A 22,500-nucleotide genomic window follows, 5' to 3' on the forward strand; every position below is an offset into this window, starting at 1 on the left:
TGAGAAGGGTGAGGGGTGAGGAAAGGGTATGTGACGGGTGAGGAAGGGGTGTGAGAGGCGTGAAAGGTGAGGAAAGGACGTGAGTGGGTGAGTAAAGGGTGTGAGAGGTGTGAGGGGTGAAGGGTGAGGAAGGGGCGTGGGAGGGGTGAGGAAGGAGCGTGAGAGGAGTGAGGAAGGGGTGTGAGAGGGGTGAGGAAGAGGCGTGAGAGGGGTGTGGGAGGTGTGAGAGGGGATAGGAAGGGGTGTGAGAGGGGTGAGGAAGGAGTGTGAGAGGGGGTTAGGAAGGGGTGTGAGAGGGGTGAGGAAGGGGGTGGAAGAGGGGTGAGGAAAGGGGTATGAGAGGGGTGAAGAAGGGGTGAGGAAGGGGTGTGAGAGGGGTAAGGAAGCGGTGTGAGAGGGGTGAGGAGGGGTTTGAAGAGAGGTGTGAAGGGTAAGGAGGGGTGAGTGGGGGTGAAGATATGTGTGAGGAGAGGTGGGTGGGTAGTGAGTAGGGGTGAGGAAGTGTGTGAGGGGTGAGAGGGGTGTAAGGACGGTTGGGGGTTATGCGGTGGGGTGAGGAAGTGTGTGAGGGGTGAGAGGGGTGTAAGGACGGTTGGGGAATATGCGGTGGGGTGAGAAGGGGCAAGGGTGACAGGCGAAAGGGTGATGGAGAGAGGAATAGTGTAACGTAGGGTAAGGGATGAGAGGGTGAGGTAGGTAGGGTGTAGGGGGAAATATGAATGGGAGAGGCAGATTGGGGTGAATTGAGTATCTGGGGAAATAAAAGAAAAAAAGGGTGACTGGAACTGGGTGGGGGAGGGAAAGGGTGAGTTAAAACGGGTGAGGAGGTGGTGCTTGGGTGAGGAGGAGGAGGAGGAGGAGGAGGAGGAGGAGGGAGTGGGTGGGGGAGTTAAGGAGGAGGGAGTGGGTGGGGGAGTTAAGAAGGAGGGATGGCTTAGTGAGGTGAGAGGAGATAGGGTGATTGGAGGAAGAAGGGTGACTTAAGAAGAATAGGGTGACAGGAATTGGTGTAACAAGGCAGATTAAGGAAGAGTTTATGGGGGAAATATGGGGGAGGGAATGCAGGTATGGGTGGGGAGAGTAACAGGTGAGAGTAGGAGAGTTGTGGGGTGGGGGTGGGGGTAAAGAGACCTGGGGGGATAGTGGGGGGAAGAGGATTGGGAGGGTAGTCGGGGGGGAACAGTCTAAACATGAAATGGGTAGGTCAGATTGGGTGGGAAGGGGGGAGATGGGGAGGTAGTTTGGGTGATGGTTTGAGGGAGTTTGGGGGAAGAGGGGGGGAATTAGAGAAACACAAATGAAGGGGGGGATAAGTGATAAGGAGAAGTAAGATGGATGGGGGGGAGGAGAGAGTGACAGGAGGGAGAGGGGGGAGAAGATGGAGGATGAGGTAATTAGGGGGGTATAGCTACTAATTAGGGTGGACGAGAGTGGGTATTAATTGGGAATAAATTGTGAGCAACTTAGTGGTAAGGTTGGACTAATTAGGACTTCGTGTGATTAATTTAGGGTTAAGGGTGACTAATGAGAGGGTTAGGATTGACTAATTTAATGTTCAGGTGACCAATTAGGGTTAAGAGTGACGAATTCCGGGTTAAGGGTTATTAATTCTGGGTTTGGGGTGCATTTTTGGGGGTTAGGGTTAATTATGGTTTGAGGGTTATTAATTCTGGGTTTGGGGTGCATTTTTGGGGGTTAGGGTTAATTATGGTTTGAGGGTGATTAATTGGGATTTGGGATAATTGGGGTTAAGGTTGACTAATCTAGGGCTAGGGTAACTGGCTAGGGAAGGGGTGGGCAACCTTTTTAAGCTCGCGTGCCAAAATCGGCCATTCTACGATGCAAAAAGTTTCACACGTATTAACCGAAGTTGCTGGTATCATATTACTATGTACTCTATCTTAAGTATTGGTGAAGCTTTTCAAATACAAATAAATAAATAAATAAAAATAAATGAATACGAGTAATCTGTCTTAGGTATTGGGGAAGCTTTAAAAAAAAATAGACAAATAAATAAATAAAATAAACTAGCAAAAGGTAAAATCAAAGAATATTGTAATTGTTATTTGTAAGTTATGTCATATTGAATGAATGTAAATTTTAGTAAAGTGGTCTTTATTTAAAGGACATTTTTGTCTTTATGTGCAATTCTAGCTATCATATAGTCACACAACCCAAGACTCATTTTTTAACATCTGCAAAAAAGTGTAGACAATGATTCTTAATCTCACATAATTTTAACAGAAGCATACGTTTATGGCAAACAGGTTAAAAACCAAGTTTCACCAACTTCTGATCTAATATTGTTAAATCGGTCACCGTGAAATGAAGTAATCACTATGTACATTCATAGCCTTTTATTGTGTGACATTTGCATTTTACTTAGATTCAAGTTTGAGCCTTCATGAAGCCGAACGTAGATTTTTTTCACGGTGATTTTGTCGTTTACGAAACACGTAAGAATATGTTGAATCGTGGCAAAATAATCACGCCACGTCTAGGCACAGGGCTTCAAAATAGTCTTATGAAGAATATATATATATATATATATATATATATATATATATATATATATATATATACATATATATATATATATATATATATATATATATATATATATATATATATGTATATATATTCATAAAACTATTTTGAAGCTGGAGGAAAGTCGTTGGTGTGCCAAATTTGGCACGCGTGCCAATGGTTACCCACCCCTGGACTAGGGTGTTTAGGGTTGACCAAGAGGTGGAAGGAGAACTACTAGGGAGTAAAGGGTGAGCTCTGAGAGTTGAACAAAATGAAGAGGATGAGATTTAATTCGATGTTATTTCCTCATTGATATAACCAGAGTTTCTGTCCTTGGGGGCAATATCTATTCGAAGAGCTGGAGTCACAGATGAAGTAAAGGAGAGGTTAAAAGAAGAACAGTAGAAGTTAAAAGTGATAATAAATCCCTTTTTAAGTGGAGGCAAAACTCCAGTTATAGAAAGAGGCTGGGTGACCCTGGTCCGTAGGGGAACTGGTGAAAGTGGAGAGGTGGACAGTGGGGGGGGGGGAGCACAGGGAAGTGGAGGATAATGAGTGGAGGTGGAGGATGAAGGTGAATGGAGGAGCATAGCCTATATTTTAATTGTTTAACGAACTGAGGTGTATAAAAAAAAAAAAAAAAAAATGAATAATTTTTTTTTTTCCAGTATAGATTCTTTTTAACTACGGCAACACAACTTGTTCGAGGTTAACCTCGATGTCTGGAGTATCTAGGTCCACAAACTGTCAGACTTTCAGGTCGGCCTCGAAGACAAGGACGAGGACAACACACACCCGAGTGCGGAAGCTAAGACTCAGATCTGGACAGCCTCTCCTCTGACTTCGGACCTAGGCCTCGAACCCGACGATACTCGAGGCCGAGAGGTTCCTCCTCCGATTCTCCAGACCTCAGCCTCGAACCCATGATACTTCACACTCATAATCCTGAAATTAACTTTCCACTCCAAGGACCTTGTCCTTGGCTGTGGACTTACACTCGAACCCCAAAAGAACTCATCTTCGAGTCTAAGAACGTCCTCCTTGAGTTCGAGGATGAGGTAGATCCTGAAACTCGAAGTAGAATAAACACCCATTTCCGGTCGAAAGGACCCCTGTCACGTACACGGTACCTCTGTCTTGGTTCTAACGTCAAGGTCTTTAGCTCACTGTCCTATGGCCGTCGAGCACCTTCAGGGTCTAAAGTCACGTCATAGTGCTTACGTCATTCTTCACCTAGCAAGAAGAGATGACGTCATGGGCATAATGACATCATGAACATATAGTATAAGGTTCTTGTCCTCCATCAGGACCTAAGGACGCATTGTGGCGACCCTAGGGTGTCGAGAGAAGGAGGTCAACGACCATAGGGCCGACACGAGGGAGTAGACATTAATGTAACCCATTACTCTCCCCACCTGACCCTCAACAACCGAGTTTGAGGGCGACTCACCATGTGCAGATCCTGCCGATGCCAGGAGCAGGAGGTGGAGGATGACCAGAAAGAGGTGGAGGGCGCAGCGGAAGGGCGGAGGAGGAGGAGAAGGCGGATGGGAAGGCGGGGAGCAAGGAGGAGGAGGAGGAGGAGGAGGAGGAGGAAGTGCTGATATTGAAGACTCAAGCGGAAGAGCGGAAGAGGATGATATTGACGAAGAAGGCGGAGGCGTTGGGGAAGGCGAGGACTCGGAGGAGTGGGAAGGACTTCGGAAGGAGGAAGGTGAATGAGCTCCTCCTTCTTCTCCTCCTCCTCCTCTTACTCCTCCTATTCCTTGTCTCCCTCTTCCTCCTCCTCCTCCTCCTGAGAGAGGATGTCTGTGATGGGAGCTGGAGCGGTGAGGACCCCGCGGAAGCTTGGCCCCCGAGGTCGGGGCGACTTCGGCGACGCCTACGGCCGGGGGAGAAGGTCCGGGCAATGCGGTCCCGGCCGCGGAAGGACAGGAGAGGGCGTGGTGCTCCTGCAGAAGGCCCCGGGGCGATGCCATGATGTCCTACGCACTCCGCCCTGTGGATGAGGAAGAAGTTCATTGTAGTTCAAATATGTGAAATTGCACACGTCACACGTACACACACACACACACACACACACACACACACACACGCACACGCACACGCACACGCACACGCACACGCACACACACATATATATATACATATATAATATATATATGTATATATATATATATATATATATATATATATATATATATATATATGGATCGAATCTACTCCGAAATAATTATTATGATCATATAGATATGTATATACATGTGTGTGTGTGTGTGTGTGTGTGTGTGTGTGTGTGTGTGTGTGTGTGTATGCGCATAGAGTGTTGCGATAAACTGATAAGTTAGTATTCTTGTCTAGGTTCCCAGTCAACATCTATTTATACCTACCTATATACCCATATTTTTCCCCTAATAAGAGAGGTAGCCAACAACTTTTTCATATACATATATGCGCATACATAGTCTCCTGTAAAGATGGGCCTTTAAGACTGAATTTCATGAAATTCCCTCCTGAAGTGACACCTGACTTCAGACTGGATTGTTTTTCTTGTCCGAAGTTTTTTTTTTTTTTTTTTTTTTTTTTTTTTTTTTTTTTTTTTTTTTTTTTTTTTTTTTTTAGTAAAATTTATCATCCTGCTTGTATAATATAAATTCACGGAAACTGTTGTATAAATGCAATGGCAAGACAATACAATCCACTGCAAGACAGGTGCCCTATACGAAGGAGAAGTAATCAAGCCATCAACGGAAGAAAAGCAATTGCGATACTCGGCGAATCGGAAACACAAATTCATATTTACATCGTTAAAACTGTACAGAAGGTCGAGAGGTTTGTTTATGAAGGCTTCACGTTTAATAGACAAAGAAAAACAAATCTGGATGGGTTCTCTGCATAAGACGAACCTCGTATGAGGAACTGAATGCTTCATTCTCATGCATTCAGTGTTTCTAGGGACTTTAGTGACACCCCTACGGACCAGACTCACACATTATTCTTTTTGTGAATGGAGAACTGATCTTCACAAAAAAAATAAAAAAAAAATAAATAAATAAATAAATAAATAAATAAATAATAATAATAACAATAATAATAATGATAATAAAAATAATAATAATAATTGTGATAATAATAATAAATGATAAATAATAATACAAATAACTTTTACATTCGACTATCTTTAAAGAACAGCTGGTTATCCCCGGCAAATTGATAACTACTCTAACGGCGGTATTCTTAAAAAAAAACTCTTTCATTATATAAATCTTATATAAATCCTTGGAAAGGAAGGATTTATAAAAGGAAAGATTCTTTTTAAGAACACCACCGTAAGAATCTAACGGTTGTATTTAAAAAAAACTATTTCCTTGTATAAACCTTATATAAATCCTTGGAAGGGAAGGATTTATAAAAGGAAAGAATTTTTTTAAGAATACCATCGTAAGAATCTAACTGTGATATTCTTAAATAAAAGAAATATTTCCCTATATAAATCTTATATAAATCCTTAAAAGGGAAGGATTTATAAAAGGAAAGAATTTTTTTAAGAATACCACCGTAAGAATCTAACTGTGGTATTCTTAAATAAATAAATAAAAAAAATTCCTTATATAAACTAGCATAAATTCTTGGAAAGGAAGGATTTATAAAAGTAAAGAATTCTTTTAAGAATACCACCGTAAGAATCTAACGGCGGTATTCTTAAAAAACAAACAAACAAAAAACTCTTTCCTTATATAAATCTTATATAAACCCTTGTTAGGGAAAGATTTATATACGAATTTTTTTTAAGAATACCACCGTAAGAATTTTACGGTGGTGTTCTTAGAAAAAAATCTTTCCTTATATACATCTTTCCCTTCCGAGGAGTTATATAAGGTATATATATATATATATATATATATTATATATATATAATATATATATATATGTTGATATAAAATTGTTTTAAGACAAATGAGAGAGTGATAGGTGGGGAAGGGTAAACGAAGATGGGCTAAGAATACATTTATTGTTCTTACGTTTCGGTTATTATAAACCTTCCTACAGAGACAGAATACACAACATTTATACACAAACATTTATTATATATAGTGGGTTTTCCAGAATAATATATAATTTAAAATTATAAATATTTTTATTTTAAGAATATCAAAACGTTAGTTCCAGGGAAAATCTACTTAACCAAAACCAGAGGAAAGGGTAAAACGGACAGACGCTCGGATCCGTTGAACGCCAAACCAGCGCCCGGATCAAATGACCAGCCAGCAACAACAAACCTAGTCACACCGCATTTCATTACTGTACCTAATCTGATAAAACCGAAATTATTGATAGATATTTACTGAAAGGTGGCATAAACATCGCCAAGGTATCATGTATGTAAAATAGGTAAAATGTTTAAAAAACCACACTAATGACAACAACGACCTCAGTGTGATCTACCGCATTCCATGTAGTGGCTGCCCCTCAGCTTATATAGGTGAGTCAGGTCGAGGAATCGAGAAGAGGATAAAGAACATAGGAATGATTTAAAAGCACACAGAACGTCCAACTCCCTGGTCCGCCACCTCGAAATATGCAACAACCTTCCCGAATGGAGTAAAGTTGAGATTTTACACAAAGGATTTTAAGAGATGAGAGAAAAAACAGTTGAAGCTGCACATATAAATGTCAAAGAAAATAATAACGACAGAGAAGGATTTATATGCCTATCTAAAGCAGCCAGTCTCTTAATAATAAATGCGCTGGAAAAAAACCTGACACTCGAAGCTTCACAAGTTCCCCCACTACGGGTATAAATGTTGTGACCAAGATGTTCTGTAACAAGTTCTCTGAGGAAGGTTATAATAACCGAAAACGTAAGAACAATAAATGTATTCTTAGCCCATCTTCGTTTACCCTTCCCCACCTATCACTCATATACTCTCTATATATATATATATATATATATATATATATATATATATATATATATATATATATATATATATATATATATATTTCTACTAATAGCATATATACTAATATACATATATATATATATATATATATATACCATATATACATATATATATATATATATATATATATATATATATTATTATTATCATTATAAGAATACAACCGTTAGTTCATGGGGAAAGAGTCTACTTCCCACCGCCGCTAACATCCAGAGGACAGGGTAAAACGGACAGACGCTCGTATCCGTTGCCGTCACCTTTGCCCTGAGTACACGGGGAGCCAGCAAGAGCAGGCAACAGCCACCAAGGTCTTCTTCATCCTCAAGAGGCGAGGTGGCAGCAGAAGGTGCCATATGGCGTCACCGAACTCCGAAAGGAAAACTTCGATCTCATCCCGAAGAAGAAGAGAACTTCGAGGAAAAACCCAGTTGGCTACAAGAAGCGACGCGGAAGCGATGATTTCTGGGTGTTGGCCTGGGACCGCCGCCCCGTCCGGGGGTTGATGGTCAGTGTTTAGAGCTTTGTCAGCATAACTAGAGTTTCTATCCTCGGGGATTATTGCATCGAAGAGCACAGACGAAGACATAAGACATAAGGAAAACACATGGGTACATGACTTGGCACACTACCTCCCTTATAAAGGGGAAGAATTATTTTGTTATATCAGTGCAGACAGATAGTTACCAGACCGGAGGGGCAATATACACTAACACTTGTCACGTGCTACCGCAGGTTCGAGGCCTTGGCTGTACCACGTTTCAATTTCTTTATGTTGTGGTGTCCTCGTCGTGTGATGTTGTGGCTTGGAATGTGGTGTGTATGTGTGTTTGTGGTGGATGAAAATATATCTCTGTTGGGACCCATTCACGTGTTGTACTCGTTATATATATATATATATATATATGTTATATATATATATATATATATATATATATATATATATTTTTTTTTTTACATCAGTCGTTAGCTGACAGACGTTGGAGGTCCACATGCGTCTGAGTAAGCAGCGAGAAGACCTTATGGTATATAAAAAGACCAGAGTAAAGTGAAGAAAGAAGGTAGAGGGTAAACTGTTCCATGACACATTGTTGTTCATCTCAATGAATACCGGAACACGAAATCATGTTATGTAAGATTACCTCAGCGTCTTGGAGTCACGTGATCAGTTCCAGCGAACTACAGACGAAAGTAATATAGTGTGTGATTCACCACGGTCTTGGATCATGTGTTAGACTCGTGATCAACAGCTATTATCCTCCCGACTGAGAGCTTTTTAGACCTCATATATGACCCGATCTATGGGTAATACTGTGACCTGAGGCTTGAACTGTGTGTATGTGTGTGTGTGTGTGTGTGTGTGTGTGTGTGTGTGTGTGTGTGTGTGTGTGTGTGTGTGTGTGTGTGTGTGTGTGTGATTCACCATGGTCTTTGGATCACGTGTTGGACTCGTGATCTACATTTATTAACCTCCCGGATGAGAGCTCAGAGCTCGTATGACCGATCTATGGGTAATACTGTGACCTTACACGCACACACGCACCCAACCCCAGCGATACTGAAATTATTTCAGCCCTGGGCGGGATTCGAACCCGGACCGCCGTAGTGGCAGGCGAGAGCTCTAACCACAGCGCCACGAGGTGTGTGTGTTTGTGTGTGTGTGTGTGAGAGAGGTAAAGAGAGAGAGAGAGAGGGAGGGAGAGAGAGAGAGAGAGAGAGAGAGAGAGAGAGAGAGAGAGAGAGAGAGAGAGAGAGAGAGAGAGGGGGAGGAGAGAGAGGGGGAGAGGGGGGGGGGAGGGGGGAGAAGGGAGTTGTCAAGAGGAAAAAGGGAGTTTCGGGAAGTAGGGGGGAAGGAGTCTGTATTGCCTCCGAAGACGAGAAAGCGTCTGACGTGTAAGTGGAAATGGAGGCGTCTATTGGATAGGGTAGGCGTTGCAAGGTAAGGATAGGTGCTGGATAGGGTAGGGTTGTAAGGTAAGGATAGGGGCTGGATAGGGTAGGGTTGCAAGGTAAGGATAGGTGCTGGATAGGGTAGGGTTGTAAGGTAAGGATAGGTGCTGGATAGGGTAGGGTTGTAAGGTAAGGATAGGGGCTGGATAGGGTAGGGTTGCAAGGTAAGGATAGGGGCTGGATAGGGTAGGGTTGCAAGGTAAGGATAGGTGCTGGATAGGGTAGGGTTGTAAGGTAAGGATAGGTGCTGGATAGGGTAGGGTTGTAAGGTAAGGATAGGTGCTGGATAGGGTAGGGTTGTAAGGTAAGGATAGGGGCTGGATAGGGTAGGGTTGCAAGGTAAGGATAGGTGCTGGATAGGGTAGGGTTGTAAGGTAAGGATAGGTGCTGGATAGGGTAGGGTTGTAAGGTAAGGATAGGTGCTGGATAGGGTAGGGTTGTAAGGTAAGGATAGGTGCTGGATAGGGTAGGGTTGTAAGGTAAGGATAGGGGCTGGATAGGGTAGGGTTGCAAGGTAAGGATAGGGGCTGGATAGGGTAGGGTTGCAAGGCAAGGATAGGGGCTAGATAGGGTAGGGTTGTAAGGTAAGGATAGGGGCTGGATAGGGTAGACGTTGCAAGGTAAGTATAGGTGCTGGATAGGGTAGGGTTGCAAGGTAAGGATAGGTGCTGGATAGGGTAGGGTTGTAAGGTAAGGATAGGGGCTGGATAGGGTAGGGTTGTAAGGTAAGGATAGGGACTGGATAGGGTAGGCGTTGCAAGGTAAGGATAGGGGCTGGATAGGGTAGGCGTTGCAAAGTAAGGATAGGTGCTGGATAGGGTAGGCGTTGCAAAGTAAGGATAGGTGCTGGATAGGGAGTGGGATAGGATTCTGAAGGTGGAAAGAATAGGATTTTCAAGGCAAAAAGGATACGATTTTCAAGGTGAAGAGGAAAAGGACTTGAAAGGTGAAAAAGAAAGAAGAAAAGAAAATAAGGAAGAGATTGGCCCAATTAAATCCAACGAGAATGTTTTCATAGGTACAGAGGTAAAAATGATCGAGGCGTTCAATAGATATTTTCTCTCGGTGTTTACAAAAGAAAGATTAGATATGGTACTTAATTACAACCCGATTTTCAGTGAGGAAGAGATAGACTAGCATTAGCGATAGCAAGGAAAATGTAATCAAACATATAAATAGACTTAAGGTTACAAAATCCCCGGGTCTAGACGAAAATTTTTCGGGAGTACTAAAAAAAGTGAAAATTTGAAATCTGTGAGTACTATGTAGTAATTCGGTTTGATACTTGATTCGTGCTTCTTCCTTGGGGTCAGGCAAACGTTTTTCCTGTATTTAAAAAAGGTAATAAATCTTCTTTACATAACTACAGATTCAGTTTGACGTCAGGTATAGTTAAAAGTCATTAATAGAAAATAGTATTAGGGAACATTTAGCGAGGCATAATCTGATTCGTAACTCACACCACGGGTTCACCAAGGGCAGGTTGTGTGTCACTAATCTTTTATATTTTTACACTAATGTCTCCAAGGCGGTAGATGACAATGATAATTACGATGTTATATAGCTAGATTTCAGTAAAATTTTGAACACGGTGTTCCACCAGAGACTTCTAAATCCAAGGCTCGTGGCATATGAGGAAAAGGGTTTGAGTGGATTAGAGCATGGGCAAGTGACAGAAAACAGCGGGTCACCATAAACGATGTAAAATTGAAATATGGTAGTGTTAATAGTGGAGTTCCCTAGGGATCGGTTTTTGGTCTCTTAAATTTCATCATGTATATAAACGACTTGGACAATGGGAATAATAGTGGTGTTAGTAAGTTTGCGGACGACAATAAAGTAGGATATCATATCAGGTCTGGTAAAGATGCTGGGATGCTGCAGCAGGATCTTGGTAAATTGTTTGCATGGTCGGAGAAATGGCAAATGAAATTCAATATATCAGAGTGCAGTGTGTTAAACATAGGATTACACAACCCAGCTAACAGGTATAGCTTAGATAACGTCATAACAACGAAAACAGAATGTGAAAAGGACTTATGAGTGTTAGTGAGTCCTGACTTTAATCAAAGAAACGGTGCATTAGTGCCAGGAATAGGGATAACAGGGAATTGTATTTATTGTTACGACGGTTACAAACACAAGCGCAGAGGTAATCATTAAACACTATCTGGCGATAGTTAGACTCATCCTTGACTATGCAGTGCAGTTTTGGTCTCCGTCCTATAGAATGGATATTAATTCACTAGAATCAGTCCAGAGGAGAATGACCAAAATGATAGAAGGGATTTCACCATACGAAGACAGGATTAGGCACCTTAACTTACGCTCATTGGAAAGACGAAGAGTGCGGGGAGATATGATAGAGGTATTCAAATGGGTTAAGGGCTTTAACATGAGTGATACAGGCAAGGTCATCATATCAAGATAGCAGGACAGGACTCGTAGTAATTGATCTAAATTGATCAAATTCTGGTTTAAGAAGATAATTGACAAGGACTGGTTTACCAACAGAGTTGCTAATGAATTGAAATGGCTTAGTAACCACGTTGATTAGATAACCTTACGGAAGGGGATGACAAGGGTTAATGGACATGGAACTGCCTAGTGTATGCGTTATGGTCTCTTCCAGTCTACCCCATTCTTGTGTTCTGATGCTTAAGGAGGAAAAAAAAGGAACCTCAAGGAGAAGAGTCTCACTTTCGTTCCTGTCCCCCTTGAGCAAAACCCGCCGCGTGTCGGCGGGAACGTGACGTTAGCCCACAGATGGCACCACGGGGGGTGCCAGATGGCGCCAAGCTGGCTCGGAGAGAAGGTGGCCCTCAAGTTTGTCGCTTCCGAGTCGAGGGGACGAGAGGATGTGTGAGCTTATCTACATAATCGTATTTTCACAATACCGAGACAGACTTACGATATTGCTTTTCTATATCTTCCTAGGCAGCTGGGCTCTGCGATATACGGATCGGTCTACCGGAATGCAAATCACCGCGATGGGGTCTACGGTCCCCTCCGAAGGAGATCAATACTTTGGCTTCGCTGTCACGGGCGACAGGAGACCTTTTGGTCCATGAAGGTGGATGGATAGAAATAATAATAAATGATAATAACAATAAATAGATAAAAGTGAATAAATAAATAGATAATATGAAATAATAAAACAAACAGATATATAGATAAATAAACAGGAACACCTTTGCAACATTGGCGACCTTTATATGCTTTATTCTGGTTATCTCCAAAGCTATTTTGTTTCTTGATAACCTCGATTAGCCCCCTAGCCTCAAAGCCCCGTTTCAGATTCTAAGCCCCACTTCAGACTCAAAGCCCCCTAGCCCGAACGCACCCTTCACGCCTCAAAGCCCCTTAGCCCCAAAGCCCCGTTCCAGAATCAAAGCCCCCTAGCCCCAAAGCCCCGTTCCAGATTCAAAGCCCCCCTGAAGCCTCCAAAGCCCCCCTGAAGCCTCGAAAGCCCCTATCTCCAAAGCCTCTTTCCATCCGGGTTCTTTATAACATCGACAGAGACACCCAATATCTTAAACAGAGAGAGAGAGAGAAAGAAAGACAGGCAGAGAGAGACAGGCAGATAGAGAGCGAGACAGGCAGAAAGAGAGACAGAGAGAGAGAGAGAGAGAGAGAGAGAGAGAGAGAAAGAGACATCTGAGCAAGATGCTGTAATGCTTGCCATTAATTTTATATTATTTGTTTGTTTGTTATTATTTGTGTATCTGTTTATCATTTGCTTGATTTTAATTTATTATTATTTATGTCAATTTATTTTTATTTACTATTTACCTGTTTGCTTATTATTTAACTATACCTATGCATTTACTTTTTTATTATTATCTACATTATATTATATTATATTATATATTATATTATATTATATTATATATTATATATATATATATATATATATATATATATATATATATATATATATATATATATTTATCATTATTATTTTTTTTTTCGCATCTGACCTAGTTACCGGCATGTTCCGCCTTTATAATCCTTTTAAAGAGTCAGATGAAGAGAGGACCAGAAAAGAGAGAGACAGACAAACAGACAGAGAGAGAGGGCTAGATAGATAAAGAGAGACCCAGAAAGACAGGGAGACAGACAGACACAGAGAGAGAAAGAGAAGAGAGAGAGAGAGAGAGAGAGAGAGAGAGAGAGAGAATCGAACTCGGTGGAGTCAACACGTGTAGAGGACCCACCCCAAAGGAGATTTCCTTCCCCGGATTTGGGGGATGAGGGGGGCAGGGGGGAGAGCGGGAGGACGTGGGCGGGGCAGGGGAGCAGGTGCGGCTCTTAATTAGGCTCCCCCCCTCCCCCCCTATCCCCCATCCTCCTCCTCCTCTTCCTCCTCCTCCTCTTCCTCCTCATCTCCGAGACGTGACTGTGGAGGAAGGAGCGTTGTGGTTGTTCTTCCGTCGATGAAGACATTAGCAACTGATTCCCTCCTTCCTTCCTCCCTTCCTCCCTTCCTTCCTCCTGCCCTCCCTCCTTCCCTTCCTCCTTCCCTTCCTTCCTCCTTCCCTTCCTCCTTTTTCCCTTCCTTCCTCCTTCCCTCACTCCTTCTCTTCCTCCTTTCCTCCCTCCTTTCACCTTCCTCCTTCCCTTCTTCCTTTCCTTCCTCCTCCCCTTCCTCCTCCCCTTCCTCCTTCCTTCTTCCCTCCCTTCCTAAGTAAGAAAAAGGTGATGGAAAAGAAAGGAGATGGTAAGGGAAAGGTAAAGAGGAGGTAAAAGAGATAGGTAAGAAAAACAGGGAGAGGGGAAAGGAAAAGAGGGGAGGGAGGAGAGGGGAAGGTAGGAGAGGGGAAGGGAGGAGAGGGGAAAGGAGGAGAGGGGAAGGGAGAAGTGGGGAAGGGAGGAGAGGGGAAGGTAGGAGAGGGGAAGGTAGGAGAGGGGAAGGGAGGAGAGGGGAAAGGAGGAGAGGGAAAGAGAGGAGAGGGGAAGGGAGAAGAGGGGAAGGGAGGAGAGGGGAAAGGAGGAGAGGGAAAGAGAGGAGAGGGGAAGGGAGAAGAGGGGAAGGGAGGAGAGGGGAAGGGAGGAGAGGGAAAGAGAGGAGAGGGGAAGGGAGGAGAGGGGAAGGGGGGAGAGGGGAAGGGGGGAGAGGGGAAGGGAGGAAAGGGGAAGAGAGGAAAGGGGAAAGGAGGAGAGGGGAAGGGTGGAGAGGGAAAGAGAGGAGAGGGGAAGGGAGGAGAGGGGAAGGGAAACGAGGGAAAGAGAGGAGAGGGGAAGGGAGGAGAGGGGAAAGGAGGAGAGGGGAAGTGAGGAGAGGGAAAGAGAGGAGAGGGGAAGAGAGGAGAGGGGAAGGGAGAAGAGGGGAAGGGAGGAGAGGAGAAGGAAGGAGAGGGAAAAAGAGGAGAGGGAAAGTAAGGAGAGGGAGAGGGAAAGAGAGGAGAAGGAAAGGGAGAAGAGGGGAAGGGAGGAGAGGGAAAGGAGACGGAAAGGGAGAATAAAGGAAGGGAGGAGAGGGGGAGGGAGGAGAGGGAAGAGAGGAGAGGGAAGGGAGGAGAGGGGAAAGGGGTATGGTCAGAGGTTTGTTTAAAGTGGTCTCCTCTCCTTCCTGGCTATGGGATGAGTACACGGAAGCTCTACACCAGGAGGAGCTTAGCGGCCCTCTCGTGCTCCAACTCCCAAGTGACCGAGAAACAGTGTGCTCGAACCCGGGATCCCGTCGCGAGACCACGCGAGGTCACGAGGTTCTCCACCTCGAGGCCGTCCTCGCGAGACCGAGCTTCTCGAGGTCCTCGAGAGCCGTCGGGACGACGATGGGCGGTTCGGGAAAGCCCACTGGTGCACTTCGATCCCATTAGGGGGCGTGGGTGGGGGGGGACGGGGGAGGGAGCGGGGGGGGGGGGAGAGCGGGATCTTCGAGTCACTAACAAGACACGTCACGGCCTCGTCTTCCTTGTCCACTCCTCCTCCTCCTCCTTCTTCTTCTTCTTCTCCTTCTTCTTCTACTTCTTCTTCTTCTTTTTCTTCTTCTTCTTCATCTTCTTCTATGCCCCTCCCCTCTCCCTTTCCCCTCTCTTCCACTGTCCTCTTCCCTTCTCCCCTCACCGTTTCTCTCTCTTCCCCTCTCACCTTCCCCTCACTCTCCCCCTTCCTTTCCTCTTTTTCCCTCTCCTCTCCCCATCACTCACCCTCTCTCCACCCCCGTCCTCTCACCCCCCTCTCTTCTTTACTTATGACTAAATCCTCTCCCCCAATCCCTTCCTCTTCCTCTTCAACGAATACCTTCACCTACCACTCTCTTCGCCTTCCCCTTCCCCTTCCCTCCTTCTCTCCCTTCCTTCCCCTTCCCTTCTCTCCCTTTACCTCTTATCCTCTTCTTCCGCTTACTTGTACAGACACATACACATTACTCCCCCCCCCTCCTCTACTTCTTGTCTTCTCCCCGTCACTTTCCGCCAATGCCTCCATCCCTCGTTTTCTTTGCCTCCTTTTCCTCCCTCTCTCCCTCCCTCCTTCCCTCCTATCCCTCTTCTGATGCAATGATTAAACACATGAAACCATACTGTAGGCTTTACTATACATACATATATATATATATATATATATATATATATATATATATATATATTATATATATATATATATATATATGGGCTCGTAACTACAGCTTCTACTGTACAACAATATCTAAGACTGATTATACTCTTGGCTGGGTGCCTATTTTGATTGGGTCACCCCCTTATTTGGTGGAAAAAGCCCTTTGATACGTATGTACACCCTGTTAATATTTGACGACCTAAAACCTGTTTCCCTTCTTCTGAATCCCCCATACACACTGCTTCCTCCAAATATCCCCCTAATAACTCCCCCTAACTTTCCCCTCACTTTCCTTGGCCCCCTAAATTCGTTTCAGCCTAAATACAATTCTCTCACTTCCCCTCTAACTTGTCCCTCAACCCCCTACTTTACCCTTCCTTCCCCTCTTTCTACTTACTCTCAATACTCTCCCCTCTTCCTTCCCCTCTCTATCTCAAATACCCTCAATATGGTTTTCCTCCCTTCATAAGGAACAATTCCTCCCTTCCCCTGATTTTTTCGTCTTACTTAACCCTAAATTCTGTGCTGTTGGTGCCAAGTAACACGCTTGACAACCCCCCCCCCGTTCTAAGAACTCCCCAACCCCTCCATAACCACCCCCAACCCCAGTCCCCGCCGTCCTTTTGGGGTTTGGTAAAACTTTCTTGTGGTCATGGCACCCGGCAGAAACTGTAATTACTTGCTCAGGAGGAAGGACTAAATTCTCAGATAACAGAGGGGGAGAGGGGGAGAGGGGTATACGGGGAAGGGGGAGAGGAAGGAAGGAAGGAAGAGGGTGGGGAAGGGGGAGAGGAAGGAAGGAAGGAAGAGGGTGGGGAAGGGGGAGAGGAAGGAAGGAAGGAAGGAAGGAAGGAAGGAAGAGGGTGGGGAAGGGGTGGATGGGGAAAGGGAGTAAAGGGGAAGGGAGGAGAGGGGAGGGGAGGGAAGGAGAAGAAGGAAGGAAGGAAGGGGGTGGGGAGGGGTGGATGAGGAGGGGAGGGGAGGAGAGGGTAAGAAGGGAGGAGAGGGGAAGAGGGGAGGGGAGGGGAGGGGAGGGGAGGGGAGGAGAGGGGAGGGGAGGGGAAGAGGGGAGGGGAAGAGGGGAGGGGAGGGGAAGAGGGGAGGGGAGGGGAGGGGAGGAGAGGGGAGGGGAGGGGAGGAGAGGGGAGATGAGGGGAGGAAAGGGGAGTGGGGGAGAGGGGAAGAGGGGAGGAGAGGAGAGGGGAAGAGGGGAGGAGACTTATGCATGTATATTTACGCACGTATGTAAATATACATACAAATCTTCACATGTATATTTTGCTTTTTTGCATACTAAATGGGTCCGGCGCAATTTACTTTCGAGATAACACGTATCACGCCAAGTTATTATTTTTTTTTTCCTCGATGATGTGTGAGATAAGGATGGGGGGAGATTTACCCGTGCCATGTGACAAAATGACATCTTTCTTAATAAATAAATGAATAAATAAAAATAAATAAATACAAATGATTAAATGAGCAAATAAATACATAAGTAAATGCAAATAAATAAATAGATAAATAAATACATAAATAAAAATAAATACAAATGAATAAATAAATAAATACAAATAAATAAATACATAAAAAGTCAATAAGTACAAATAAATAGATAAATACATACATAAATAAAAATGAATAAACACAAATGAATAAATAAATAAATACATAATTTAAAATAAATATAAATAAATAAATAAAAATGAATAAATTAATCAATCAATAAATAAAATAAACAAACGTGTATCACTTGTTTCCGGCCTGTTCACCCCTTCATCACAGCAACGGTGCACTTTATTATTATTATTATTATTATTTATTTCGAGTTACAGAAAGACAATTTTTATCCAGGACAGTGACTAACGCGGCACAATACTGGGCTCCTGATCGATCGAATCCACCCACTGGCTGAATACAATTGTCCGGGGGAGAGAACCAGGAGCACGATACGCGTTCACGTCAACGCTAGCGTCAATCAATATACCGCACGAGCGCTGCGTGAGTGGTGTTACGAATGAGTCTCCAGAAAAGGATATTTAAGAGGTTATTAATCAGCCAACCCCACCCCAGCCTATTTCAGTTATTTAGTCTCGCTGTCGGTAATATATTTTTATTTAACTAAGAAATATCACTTTGCTACCCAATGGGCTAATGTAGCGTTTGTCAACCAGGCTTTCCCGGAACCCTGAGGTTCCGCAAAAGGTCCCTAAGGGTTCCGCGAGAACAAGTGAGATAAGCTAATGCACTTTTGATTCTTTATTTAATTTCATATACGAAATATAATTTAACGCGCACGACATATTCTTGGTTATTGTAAGTGTAATATAGACATCATCCTGTGTAACTTATTATTACGATAAAAAAAAATTGAAAGGTATGGTATATGTTTTTTTTTTTTTTTTTTTTTTTTTTGCGCATGGGTTCCTTGAGACATACAATTTATCTTAAAGGGTACACAAGGATAAAAAGGTTGAGAAACGCTGTGCTAATGTATCTTTTTATGTAATAGTTTTTGCTTCCAATAATTATTTTCTTTTGTATGACATATTGTATACAAGGGTTATTTTGTACATACAACTTTGAACCTCATATAAACAAAAACGAACGAAAACTGGATAAAATTGACCACAAATAACGAGAAACATGTAATAGCATAATAGCATATTGGTACAACATAAATGTATAGGGAAGGGAAGAAGAAATAAATAAGACGATTTGGACCGCCATCTACTGATTATAATTATGAGACATGTTGATGATGCATCATGCAGGAGATGCATGCAAGGGAAACAGGTCAGAGGTCAAACCCCAGCTGGGTTGAGGTCACGTACGACTGCGATACATTCCTCAGAGAGAGCGAGAGAGAGAGAGAGAGAGAGAGAGAGAAGAGAGAGAGAGAGAGAAAGAGAGTATCCAAAGCTGGAGAAGGTAAATTGGGTTTTCAATGCAATTTTTTTTTCTTCTCCTTATTTTATTTATTTATTTTTTCAAACTTTTGCTTTTATAAAACTGGTAGTTTTTGTGTTGATGATAAAGTTTGGCTTGGCGTTGTTGTTGTTGTTGTTATTGTTGTTGTTGTTGTTGTTGTTGTTGTTATCACATTACTTGCTTGGACTTTTCCTTACCGGGCGTCTGTATTGAGGCGGTTTTTATCAACATACATAATATTCTCAAGATAACGACGAAGTTAAACAAAATTGTAAAGAATTTATCAATTGATTATTAATTAATCGTCATTCACTTTGCCAATGAGCTCAATGAACACTGTGTAGCAAAGGACTAAACTTAGAATATTCATCAAAGCTTCTATCATTCTGGACGCTTTTGCTCCAATCAGATGAAAATAGACTAAAGAAGAAAGACATATAAAGGAGAAAGAAAGACAAAGTAGGGAAGAAAAAAAGACAGGAAGAAGAAATAGAGGAAGAAAAAATAAAAAGGGGGGGGGAAGACGCAATTTGATCCTTCATGTGCTTAAAATAGTTTGCGCAAACTGGTTTGTGTACATCGGAACGAGTAAACCCAGTTCGCAAGACTTGAACATCCTTCAAATGTCCAGACTAGCATGTGCAGACTGGCTTGCGCAGGTTTGATTGCGCAAGTTTGATTGCGCAAGTTTGATTGAACAGGTTTGATTGTGCAGGTTTGATTGCGCAGGTTTGATTGCGCAAGTTTGATTGCGCAAGTTTGATTGCGCAAGTTTGATTGCGCAAGTTTGATTGCGCAGGTTTGATTGAGCAAGATTTATTGCGCAGGTTTGATTGCGCAGGTTTGATTGCGCAAGTTTGATTGCGCAGGCTTGATTGCGCAGGTTTGATTGCGCTGACCTGTTTTGTGCGGATTGGTTTCCACAAACCTCGCCCAGTCAAACAAGCAATCCGCGGACCCAAACGAGTTCGTGCGAGCACGGAAACCCGACCACCCTCGCAATGCGCCGCTCGAGGAGGCTTAAAATACGATGTCTCGCATCTGTAAAATAACAATAAAGGAAGGACACAGTTATTGATACGTACGATATCATTCAGGCGGCCACATAACTCTGACGCATTAAGATACGAGAACTTGTGGCAACGGAGCGATACAAAGAGAAAAATGGAAAGATAAACAACGCCGGATGCGGAGAGCATCCGGGGGCGCTCGCAGTGGCAGAGAGAAAAGAGAGAGGGAAGAGAGAAAGAGAGAAAGAGAGAAAGAGAGAGAGAGAGAGGGAGGGAAGAGGAGAAGAGTGGGAGAGGGAGGAATAGGGAGGGAAGAGAGAAAAAGACAGGGGAGAAAAAAAGAGGAGAGGAGTGAAACAAGGTGGGATAGGGAGAAAAGAAGGAGGGAAGAGAAGGGAAGGAGAGAGAGAATGGGGGAGAGGGAAAAGAGAGAAATAACAGGGGTAAAAAGAGAGTTGGAAGGAGAGGGAGAGATAGAAGGAGATATGGAGAAAGAGATATATACAAATAGATCTCTATAGATGTATGTATATACGAGTATATATATATATATATATATATATATATATATATAAATATATATGCGTGTGTGTAAACATATATAGAAATAGATTTATAGATAATACTGTGCCTGTGTATACGTGCGTGCATGCATATATATATATATATATATAATATATATATATGTGTGCGTGTGTGTGTGTGTGTGTGTGTGTGTGTGTGTGTGTGTGTGTGTGTGTGTGTGTGTGTGTGTGTGTGTGCGTGTGTGAGAGATATATATAGAGGTAGAGAGAGAGAGAGAGAGAGAGAGAGAGAGAGAGAGAGAGAGAGAGAGAGAGAGAGAGAGAGAGAGAGAGAGAGAGAGAGAGAGAGAGAGAGAGAGAGAGAGAGAGAGAGAGAGGCCAATAGGATTCACGCATCTGAGTAGGCAACTCCCAGCCAAAGGGAATGAGCGTTAAATTCCACCGAGTCTTATTTGTGACCAAAGCTGAATAAAATCTCCTGACGGTTACCAGAATCAAGGCTTTCAAGTGCGTCGACATGACTGACATCTTGATGATCTGGACGTTCATTGGCAGTAATGTCGCAGTTATAACATGATAATTATATCACCCCATTCCACACGTTCAAACAAAGCAAATTATCACTAAGATGAACCATACCTCCCCAATTAAACTAGCTGTAATTGGTGGGCAATTCCGCTTATAATTGGGGTGTGTGGTTGGGGGGGTGGATCTTAATTAGGGAGATATTTAACAGTAATTACCAGCACCAGTTGTAATTAAGGTACCCTCGTTTCCCCTCAGCTAATCACCCTGGTTTCACTAACTACATTAAAGCTCTCAGTAGTTCCCTCTTCACCCTCATTCCTCCTCTCCACCACCACAACCACCACCACCACCACCACCACCACCACCACCACCACTACCACCACCACCACACCACCACCACCACCACCACCACCACCACCACCACCACCACTACCACCACCACCACCACTACCACCACCACCATAGATATATCAATATAAACATATAAACAAATACGTAGATAGATATGCCGATAGATAGATCATTAAAGAAACAAATAAATGATAAATGAATAATATAGATAAGTCTGATCACATTTATATGAGCAAATTTATCAATTAACAATAAATATTTAACAATAAACAATTAACAAAAAACATTTACGAAAAAAAAAATCACAGTGAAAGATAAAATGGCGAAAATGGAAGTGTGGATGATTCACAGTCCCGTAAAAAACTCTCCTACTTAGGCTCCGTAAAGCCCCACATACCCACCGCCGCTCCCCCTAAAGCCCCCATACAAAGCCCCTCACTCTGCGTCGCCCAAACCAGAAACGCAACGACGCTAACACCCGAGGAAAAAAAAAAAAAAAAAAAAAAAAAAAAATCCGTGTGGTTCTTTTCTTTTGACACTGATTACCTCCAGGCGATTCTATTCATCTCCATGGAAGACCCTCAATTTGTCTCTTCCGTATTGGTATTTTTTTCATGTGTGTGTATGTACTCGTGTATGTCACACTTCGAAGATTAATTTTTTTTTTCTTAAAATAGATTCTCAGCTACGGCTGGAGTTTTCTCAAAACTTCCCGCTGATGTTATTACACAAAACACCGTACCAAGTCTTACGATTTCATAAAGAAACCCAAGCAATGTGCTCTGGCTCTTTGGACTCTGAACTCACCGCTGATGCAGTTACAGGTGACATTGCTGGAAGTTTTATGATTTCACTTGACAGACATCTTTGCGACTCTACTCTTATCCCAACTAGTGTGTTATTGCAATAATAATAACAATATAAATAATAATAATAATAATAATAATAATAATAATAATAATAATAATAATAATAATAATAATAATAATAATAATAATAATAATGCTAATAACAACAACAATAATGATAACAATAATAATAACAATAATAAGTAATAATAATAACACCAACAACAACAACAATGATAATAATAATGATAATAATAATAATAATAATAGTATTAATAATAATAATAATAATAATAATAATAATAATAAT

At 42.7% G+C, this 22,500-nt stretch overlaps 1 protein-coding gene across 3 annotated transcripts in view; it reads right to left on the bottom strand.

The window, feature by feature from the left end:
* The window catches only part of LOC143035024 (cubilin-like), a 281,762-nt gene that overhangs the window by 114,610 nt on the left and 144,652 nt on the right, over positions 1–22,500 (bottom strand). For all 3 annotated transcript variants that reach the window (XM_076201427.1, XM_076201429.1, XM_076201428.1), the window contains exon 4: positions 3,980–4,528. In XM_076201427.1, coding sequence (XP_076057542.1) covers positions 3,980–4,508 — 529 coding nt within the window. In that variant the 5' untranslated portion in view covers positions 4,509–4,528. The remainder of the gene's footprint in view (positions 1–3,979; positions 4,529–22,500) is intronic.

The sequence above is a fragment of the Oratosquilla oratoria genome, chromosome 18 (genome assembly GCF_046742065.1).
Source record: "Oratosquilla oratoria isolate Oo_2021 chromosome 18, ASM4674206v1, whole genome shotgun sequence".
Lineage (NCBI taxonomy): Eukaryota > Metazoa > Arthropoda > Malacostraca > Stomatopoda > Squillidae > Oratosquilla > Oratosquilla oratoria.